At 33.6% G+C, this 10516-nt stretch overlaps 1 protein-coding gene across 1 annotated transcript; it reads right to left on the reverse strand.

Annotated features, from left to right (window-relative positions):
* Positions 1-8264: 8264 nt before the first annotated feature.
* Positions 8265-9612, reverse strand: LOC133781631 (F-box/kelch-repeat protein At2g44130-like). The gene has a single exon (XM_062220682.1). It carries the CDS (start codon positions 9561-9563, stop codon positions 8493-8495), a length of 1071 nt encoding a protein of 356 aa, XP_062076666.1. The 5' UTR covers positions 9564-9612; the 3' UTR covers positions 8265-8492.
* Positions 9613-10516: the final 904 nt, after the last annotated feature.

Genomic DNA, 10516 nt, shown 5'->3' on the forward strand with positions numbered 1-10516 from the left:
ACACTTGTCTCCATTGTTATGCCTAAACCCATTAGACATGGTGGCTTGATCAAATTTCTCATGTCATTGCTTAGGAGCTTGTTTCAATCCATATAAGGATTTTACAAATCTATATACTTTATGTTCTTATTTTGGTAGGACAAACCCTTCAGGTTGTTCCTGTTATATTATTTATAATATAATATTTTAGATTAATAAATGTGACAAAGAGTATCACATATTGTAACATATAATAGAGATTTACAATATTTAGATATATGGGAATATCCAAACATGTAACATATTTGGTATTACAAATTCAGTCACAAATTTGTAACTTCCAAATATTACCTAATAATGTGTAGATTGTATGTTACACATTTGAGATTGGATTTCATAAAGCCATAATGAAATATGGTTGTTGGAGACATGTTTTTATTGCCCAATAAGTGTTTGGAGGTTACAAAATCACGTGGGAAATGATTTGGGACGTTTTGGAACGTTTTGGAAAATTGACATTTTTGAGCTGAAAATAGCTTGTGGCCGCGGCCACTGACATTCCCTGGCCTCGGCCTAGGGGACAGAGGTCAGTGGTCGCGGCCACTGATAATCCTAGCCGCGGCCAGTGAGGCTGACAGCCAACTTGGTTTTTTAGTTTTTTCCAAATTGAACGTCTCTAACATCCCAAATAACTCTCAAATCTTCATTTTAATTCCATAAACATCCAATTAAACATTGGTAACAGCCATGAGAGTTTGTGGAATTTGAAATTCAAATGGTATCTCAAACTCTATAAATAGGAGCCTAATGCTCACTTGTAAGGCACACCATTTTTCCATCCACAAAGCACTTGGCTAGAAAATACACCATAGAGGCTTGATAATTCCATAGAGTTATTTCCTAGAAAGATCTCTTAGTGCTTAGAGAATAGGGGAAATAAGCTTTTGGACAAAAGTTTTGAACCTTGTTCAAGTTGGTGATCCCCACTACTCTACACTTTGGTTGTGTGAGAGTTTGTTTTTTCATTGATCTTTTCATTTTGTTGTTCTTCTTGTATTATTATTGTATTGAGTTTGTAATCCTCTTCTTCTATTTCTATTTACATATTTATTGGTATATTTTGTTTTAGAATTTAGTTCTTATAATTCTCTTCTGTCTCTTATTTCTACATTTACTTGTATTATTGGTCATTGAGTTGTAATTCTATTTAATCAATCATCTTGTCCATTGTAATTTTGCATAGAGTTGTATTTTTGGGTTTTCCATATTTTCATTGAGTAAAAAATATATTCTCTAACAGTTTCTTATAGACCTCTTCATTGAGGTCACCATTAAGGAATGTCATTTTGACATCCATTTGATGAACATACAAGTTGTGTATAGAAGCCAAAGCGAACAAAATTCTTATAGAAGTTGTTCTTGCAACAAGTGCATAGGTATCGAAATAATCGATACCCTCTTTTTGCCTAAACCCTTTAGGTACTAATCTAGCTTCAAATGTTTGGATAGTGCCATCAATGTGGTATTTCCTCCTAAATACCCAATTACACTCAATTGGCTTAGACCCTGGTGGGAGGTCTACCAATTCCCAAGTGTTGTTGGAAAGAATAGAATCCATCTCATCATTGATGACTTCTTTCCAAAATGCACTATCTCTTGTTTGCATGTAGGGGTGGCAACTCGTGTAAACGTGTCAAATTTGTGTCGACACGATTATGACACAAAACGTTTAAGGTAAACACGAACACGACATGATTATTAAACGGGTCAACATGACACGAACACGACACGACACAATAACACGACTATGCACAATTAATCATAATTATATGAAAAAAATCATAAAACCTATGAAAATTATTCGTGTTATTATGACACGACACAATTATTAAATGGGTCAACACGATTATGACACGACACGATTAAGGTAAACACGAACACAACACGATTATTAAACGTGTCAAAAACTCAAACACGAACACGACACGATTATTAAACGTGTCCCCCAAACCCATTTATTTTCGTGTCGTGTCGTGTCGTGTCGTGTCGTGTTGTGTTGTGTCATTGTGTCGTGACCCCTAATTGCATGACTTCTGTAATAACCCAACTACTCTAGAATTTTGGACCATTAATGAAAACTATACATAAACACTAATTCTTAATAACACTTACAAGTGATAAGATCATAACTTTATTAAAACTTTGAAAAAAAAAAACAAAGGTCAAACTTACATAAAGTTTAAGTTAGGATATGGGATCCCATTGTTTTAAAACCAAAACATGACATAATGATAATTTAAAAAGAGATTACATAATAAAATGCGGAAAAATACATATAAAAACCATAAGAACAAAAACTACATCCTCGAATCAAAACTCTCGGCTCTTTGAATCCATTCCGCCTCAATACACATTCCCCAAGCTGCCAAGAACCTTACTCGCCACTAAAACTATTTTCTTGCACATATAAACAAAAAGGAGTGAGCCTAATGCCCAGCAAGGAAAATCTAACATATAGCCATATACATAAAAATTCATAATGCAACATAAAACATACTATAACACTTATGTCACATACATACTATAATGGCCATTATTACTTGGGGTCCCATAAACTAAGCAAGTCATATGCCCATTAGATTAGTGGGGTCTTGCTAGCTAAGCAAGTCATATGCCCATAATCTATTTGGGGCTTGTTAGTCATATAGGTCATATGCCCAAGTCTACAATCATACTTAACATGACATATTACATAACATAAAATCATAAGATAACATATAAAATCATATAACATAAATCCTATCCTATTTTCCTTACCAAAATAACCGGGATATGGGAACTGATTTGGGACCTTGGAACACTCCTAAAAACCATTTATAATATGGTGAGTATATTGAAGAAAAGGGATGAAAGTGAAAAAGGGACTATGCTATCAAAATATACTTACCAAAAACCTTGTGCTTAAGAACTTGGATTTCCTAACCAAGAATAAGAATAAGGTTAGAATGAGTAGAAGACTATGAGAATTTTTAAAGAACATAATATAGAAATGGACTAGAGTTTGGAAATACCTTAAAGACTTATATGACTAATCTAAACCTTGAACCGAAATGTGAATAAACCTTACTTCCCCAAGTGTTTGATAAGCTTATAATGATCAAGCTTATAATTCTCAACCCAAGTGTTTACACTCTCACACTCACCTAGCAACTTGCAGCCTCTGAACTTAAAGTAATAGATGAATAAATGGCTGGGTACTAGGTCCTATTTATAGAGTTTAGGAATGAAAAGATCTTCATTTAACTTGAATGAAAAAATTATGGCTTTTTAAGTGAAAATAATTTGAATTATCGTTCAGCAGAGGCTGAAGACTCGTTCAAAAAGATGCTGAACTCATCAAGAGGTTGAAGGTTTGAATGGAGAACGTTTTTGAAAACTTTCAAAATATGCTGAAAAGGGCGATATATCGCCCCCTGTAGGCGATATATCGCCTGGGCTAGTATGCCCGAGGCAATCGTGCAACGTTTCGTGTTTTTTGCATCTTCGTGCTGCGATATATCGGCATACGCTGATTATTTAAACACGAAATTACACATTTTTAGCTTAATTTGAATTGAGTAAATAGCCTTGACTAAGCCCTCTAACGTTTTCAAAGCTGCTGACTAACCTTAGAGTATTCAAATTTTAACCTTAATAAATTTAATCCTCAAAATACTTAATCATTAATAAACCCATACATAACATGTGCTATTATCTAATTGGTTCTTATCTAAACCTTATAGTATAATAAATATTATCCTCAATATCAGTCATATTAATCAAACCTTAGGTTAAAATTAATATTCCTAAACTATAGGTTAAACTTAGAAAATCTACAAGTACTACTATGAGTGTCCAAATAAATCCCGGTCTGAACCAAAAATCCACAGTCATAAAGATAATACTATCATTACTATAATACTACTGTCTAACTAGCTAAGTAAAGTTCTTGGACTCTACAACTTCTCTATAAGTCTTAGGATCGTCCTCAACAAGAAGTACAATATGAATTTTCCTAATGACTTCCTCTCTATTTCCTTCTACCATGTAGAAAGAAATTCGTTGAGAATCTATCTCATTCAATCCTAGACTTTTCTCTTTTCTAACCCTTTGACTTCTTCTAAGTTCAATGGGTTGCTTTACATTCCTTTGAGAATTCTCCTCTTGAGAATTATTTTTGGATGTAGATGCTTAAGAATTGTTCTCATATAACAAATTCTCCTTTAGAGATGTTGAAGCTTAAGAATTGTTGTCACATAACATGTTCTCAAAGAATTCAACTTCTCTAGATTCAATCACAACATTAGACTCTAAGTCTAATACCCTATAAGCTTCACTATTGTTGGCATAACCAACAAAAGCACACTTTATGGCTCTTGAACCTAATTTTGTTCTTTTAGGTTCGTTTATCTTGCAATATGCAAGACACCCCCACACTTTGAAGTACCCTATGTTGGGTTTTCTTCCTTTCCATAAATCATATGGAGATATCTCATTTTTCTTCATCGGTATTCGATTAAGAATGTGGCAAGCGGTTAACAACGCTTCACCCTATAAGTTGAAGTTCAACTTAGAAAACATCAACATAGAATTTATCATCTCTAGATAAGTCCTATTTTTCCTTTCGGCAACACCACTGTGTTGTGGTGTATAAGGTGCGGTGCACTCATGAATTATACAATTTTCTTCACAAAATGAATTGAATTCATTAGAGAAGTACTATCCTCCTCTATCACTTCTTAGCACCTTAATATTTTTATTGAGTTGATTTTCAACTTCTAATCTATATACTTTAAAAGCATCAAAAGTTTCATCTTTATGATTTAAAAGAAACACATAGGTATATCTTCATCTATAAAAGTAAGAAAATATATTTTACCACCTCTAGTTAAAACACCATTTAATTCACAAAGATCACTATAGATTTCTAATAAATGAGGTAATCTTTCTACACTAGGAAATGGCTTCTTAATCATTTTTTCCTTAACACATATTTCACATTTACCATAGTTTTTAATATTTCATGCAATCATACCATATTTTACTACTCTTTTCATGATTGAAAAACCTATGCGAGATAGTCTAAGATATCATAAAAATAAAGAATCATTCTCAATATAGGTGGAATTATCATTTTTATTGATAACATTGAAAGTTACATCATTGGTGCACAACTTAACCATACCCTCACAAGAGTACCCGTTTCCCAAAAATGCATTGGATTTGGTAAGAATAAGTACTCAAAAACAGCTTAAATTTTGGGCTTGCCAAACAAATCACCACTTACCAAGTTTCTAATCATTTCGGAAATATAAAGTACATTCACTAATGTTACTTTCTTGCCGGAGGTGAAAAAGACTTCGATGGTACCTTTGTTAAGTACCTTGGATTTTCCCTCATTGCCCATTTGAATCTCATGGTTGCCATTTGACTCTTCAAAGGTCTTGAACAATGATTTGTCATAGGTGACATGGACGGTGGCATATGTATCATACCACCACCCTTTCACGTTGCCTTGGACCGCATTCACCTCACTAAGGGTAGCAACTATATTCTCCTCTTGAATTGCATTTACCTTAGGTCCTTGTTGATATTTTCTATGCCTACACTCTCTAGCATAGTGACCATTTTTCCCACATACAAAGCAAGGACATTTCTCGCCCTTAAACTTGTTTGGGTTGGTTCTTGAACCCAAGGATGTCTCATTACCCTTCTTGCATTTCCCTTTGTTTTTTTGGATGTTTTGGTTGTGACACCGCATTTTCTTTGGAAGTCTCTCAATTAGACCCCTCCACAAGTTTATCTCTACATATCGATTCCTTCTCGATTTGAATATGCTTTTGGATTTCCTCCAAAGAATAATCCTTATTTTTATGAATGAATCTTTTCCTATAGCTCCTCCAAGTTGGTGGTAATTTTTCCACTATAACACCAACTTGAAAGGCCTCGGGAAGCTCAATCTTCAAAACTTTCAACTTATTAACAATTATTTTCAATTCATGTATTTGAGGAAGAATAGGTTTATCACCAAAAAAAGTCGCAGCCACCAACATCCCTGGCCGCAGCCACTGACCAATTTCAACACTAAAAAATGTGATGTTTTTCCAAACGGTTCTAATCCACTCCCAATTGATTTTATAACCCCCAAAACAAACTATTGGAATTGAAATCATTTCTCTAACAGTCATTTTACATATGGGTTTAAGAAATGCATCTCAATATTGTGTAACAACAAATCTACATAATAATGGGTAATATTTGGAAGTTACAAGTTTGTAAGTGAATTTGTAACACCAAATATGTTACATATTTGGATATTTCACATATATCTAAATATTGTAACTCTCTTTTATATGTTACAATATGTGACACTCTTTGTCACATTTATTTAATTTAAAACATTATATTATAAAATAATATAACATTTAATGAAAAACAAATATTTTATTATCAAAATCTTTCAACCCTAATACTTTAATTGACCTTAGTAACACGTTTATGTCCAAACAACTTGATTATCAAGTCCAACACTATTTAAAATATACAGTGTAATGGTCTTGTCTATCCCAGTGTAATAATCTTGGCTTTCCCATAGCATTACACTATTACTATAGAGTTTTATGTATCTATATTATTATTATGAGGTGTTGCTCCAAAATTCAATAATTAGACCATATTTTTTTTTATTTCACATCTTTTTCAATTTTAGTAAACTATATTATAAATTAAAGCCCAAGTGTACACTTAATTGTGTTCCTGTTTTACTTTCAATTATTATAAGAATATAATTCCTGACAATTATACATGTTTATTTTATGTTTTAGACTAAGAATCATTCTCCCGTTAATCATCAATCTTTTTCTATGATTTAGTCTAAAAAACTTGTCTGCCTTTGCAAGTCATGGTTCATGCACGTATTTTTAATTAATTAAAGCAACTTTTATATTTGATAAATCTAACGTAACTAAGATCACAATTCATCAAGTCTTTTAATATTAATTTCCAATTCTAATGATATTGATCTGAATAAGTAATGTAATCTGAAATTTTGATAAGCTCATCAAGTACGTACGTTGTTGCAAATAATAAATGATTTTTTCACAACTAATAATTTGGACAAATGATATAGTTATCCTATTTATAATTCCTTCTGCTATATGTACATATATGGTCATACAGTTGGCTTTCGAAAAACGTATCCATTCACTATATATACTAATAGAAAAATAATAAAAATGTCGTAGAAAAATTATAGGATAATTGTACTGTATGGCCATATATAATTATTTTTTTATATAGTTACAGCATATTTTTTACTAATTTTTAAAAAATTCTGAATAATTTATAATGTCTAAATTAGAGTTCACACAATCTATTTTCCACGCTTATAAAAACACTTAGTCACGTATGCAATTGACTATTTAAACTCAGATTTGAGCACTATAACTTATTCAAAATTTTCCAAAAATTAATAAAATATTGTCTACTATAACTATAATATCCACAATCATAAAAAAATTGGATTATAATTTTTCCAAATGTCAGAAATAGAAAACGTCCCTACGATGCATGCATTTTCTATGCCCCTACCCAAGAAATATTTTGAGACCCTTTGTTGTTAGTCATGGAAATCTTTTGGACGTGGCGTTAAAAGAGTTGAACTCTTGGATTATTCTTCTTATTCTGTTTTTTTTATCCTGCTTTCATTTACTATTATCCCTTTCAATTATAACAATATATATGTGCTGAATATAAAATTGATGAGCTTTATTTAGGTCCCATATCTTTCTTTTATTTGTTTATTGCAAAAGTCATAAAGGATAAGGATGGCATTAAAAATTCAAACAGTGAATTAAAACAATGTATTTATAATTGTCACAAATATCTGGGTCCAACCCTTTTAGGCCATAAAAAAGAATAGTCAAATCAATTGTCAACTTCATCCCCACAAAATAAACTACTTGTTTGCCAAGCTATTTTATTAAATAGAAGTTTTGATCCACAATTTGATTACATATATTTTGATCCACAATTCATATCCATATCCATATCAATTATTGAGTAGACTCATTCACTATTTTTGTTTTTATATAAATATGTATATATATATATATATATATTATTATAAATCTATCAAACTTGTGACTTTCCTCATAAATCACTCTAATCTCTAATAATAGTAATAGATAAATATCAGTGTATTTCGCACCACATATGATATATGGAAATAGACTCTACTCACATGATTTCATAATATTCATTCACTCATGCACCGACCATTTCATCAAATTTTTATAATATTCATAAGAATCTTACAAAATATCATTAGAAATACTCATAACCAAACCAATGCTTTTTTTTTTCCTTCAAACATCTCAGATTTTAAGACTAATTATAGTATTATCTTAGGTTTAATATGGTATTACTTCACGGCCTAATATTTGCCTATTTCATACCGAAAATTAAAAAAAAAATTATATCTCAACACAACAAGCTGATTGAACAGAGCCACTGAATTCAGCTGGGACAGTGATGTTTTCCAACTTACCCTTTTGTCCTATCGATTCCACCATAAAGAACCCATGGGCCCCACCCTGGTAGTCTGAGCCCATCACTAGGGCCCTGAAGTCCAGGCCCACCCAACACGTTCCAATTCGAACCGCCAAGTCCAACTCGGCCCAATTAGAAAACTTACCTTCTTTCTCTTTCCAAACGCCCACGCGCCCCCTCGGGCACTCCCCCTCAGGCCAAACGCACTCCACGCGTCTCCAGTTGCCGGTCGCGATATTGTAAACTTCGGCGCTTGACTCGAACGCGCCCTGACTGTCCGTGCCGTACCCGCTCACCACCCAGAACTCACCGTTCACCACCGCGCTCTCGCACTCGTCCCGGCCCTGACTCATCGGAGGCAACTCGGTCCACTCGTCCCGACTCAGGTCGTAAACCCAGGCCGAACTCAGCGCGTTCTTGTTCTCGTCGTGCCCACCCGCGACGTAGATCCGACCCGAATAAGACCCGGCTGCAAAGAACGACCTTTTCGTCGGCATGGGACTCCCTTCGCTCCACCGATTCTTGGCGAAATCGAACACGAAAACGTCCGAGACCGGTCCGTAGCTTTTCGGGTCCCAACCGCCCATAACGACAAGCTTTCCATCACAGCCCGCTACGTGGCAGAACATCGGCAACCCATCAGCGTACTTCGGAACCGGGTCGATCCGCCGCCAAGTTGCCTCAGTCGCATCGAAAGCGACGAGTCCGAAACTCGGAGACTCGCTGCGTTTCGGCGAGGCGATTTGGGTCAACGACGATTCGTTGTTGTCTAGTCGAGGGAGAGCTTGAACCAAGCAAGCCAATTTGTGTGTATACCCTTTGGACTTCCTGTAGCGATGAAATTCGGAGCTTTGTATGAGAGCCCGCCATCGATGGCAAACTCGCGAGGCGACACAGTGAGTCGTGTACTGAAGCCGAGTCAAGCACTCGAAACCGAGTTCGTCAGGGAGACCTGGAATGAGCTGAGAGAAATCGTAAGACTGAGAATCTTCCATTTTTGTCAAAGAGCTTCTAGAATGTTATTCTCTGCGGAGATTTGTGAGCTAAGATTGTGAGGCGCATGGGTATTTATATTGTGCGAGTTCAAGCGATGAAGCTAAGCTACAATCGCATATCTTATTGCGACACGTGTACAAAGATAAAAAAATTTAATTTTGTTTTGTTTTTAACGGATCGAAATTCGAAATGATGGTGTTTGTGTATTTTCAAAAAAGTAGTTGTAAAAGGCTCGATGAGATAAAAAAATAAATGCGAGGAGTACATACGTGTTATTATATGTATTGCCACGTGGGATTACAGATAAAGCATCAATACGTGTCATTTGAAAAAAAAAATTGGGAGTATTCTAGAATTATGTTTTTATGAAAAAAACAGTATTGTCAATTCATAATTGAGGCCTTTTATAAAGGGTAATATTGTCAATAAAACTACTACACTAATCTAGTACAATTTTTTTATCGAAACATTGTTGTAATACATTGGTCACAGCCCATTGTAGAATTTTTTTCAACCAAGTAAACTTAGGGTGTGATTGGTTAGGGTTTCAAAAATGATTTTATCATTTTCAAAACTAAAAAAAATGAAAACTCTCGTGAAAATTTGATTGGCACATTTGTTTTAGAAAATAAAAAAAACTATTTTGAAAACTGAGTTAAAATCTTTCAGCAAAAGAGAAAACAATAATTTGTTGTTTTCTTTGTATTTCATGAATTTCAAATTTAAAAAACACTAAATTATTCAAGATCTCAAAAACTTATAACTTATTTTTAAATTCAATATTTTCAAATCATTTGATTTGAAAATAATTTTCTAAAACTATAATTTTGAATTAACTACCAATCAACTCCTTATAATCTATTTAAAATACATGTTTAATGACTAATTTAAAAAATGTTCCGGAATATACAAATAACAAGTGTAATATCTTACGTTATTGAGATAAAAGAAA

The sequence above is a fragment of the Humulus lupulus genome, chromosome 6, assembly GCF_963169125.1.
Source record: "Humulus lupulus chromosome 6, drHumLupu1.1, whole genome shotgun sequence".
NCBI classification, from domain to species: Eukaryota; Viridiplantae; Streptophyta; class Magnoliopsida; order Rosales; family Cannabaceae; genus Humulus; species Humulus lupulus.

Excerpts from the sequence above, each read along its gene's own strand:
- LOC133781631 (XM_062220682.1), bottom strand. The coding sequence starts at position 9,563 with ATGGAAGATTCTCAGTCTTACGATTTCTCTCAGCTCATTCCAGGTCTC.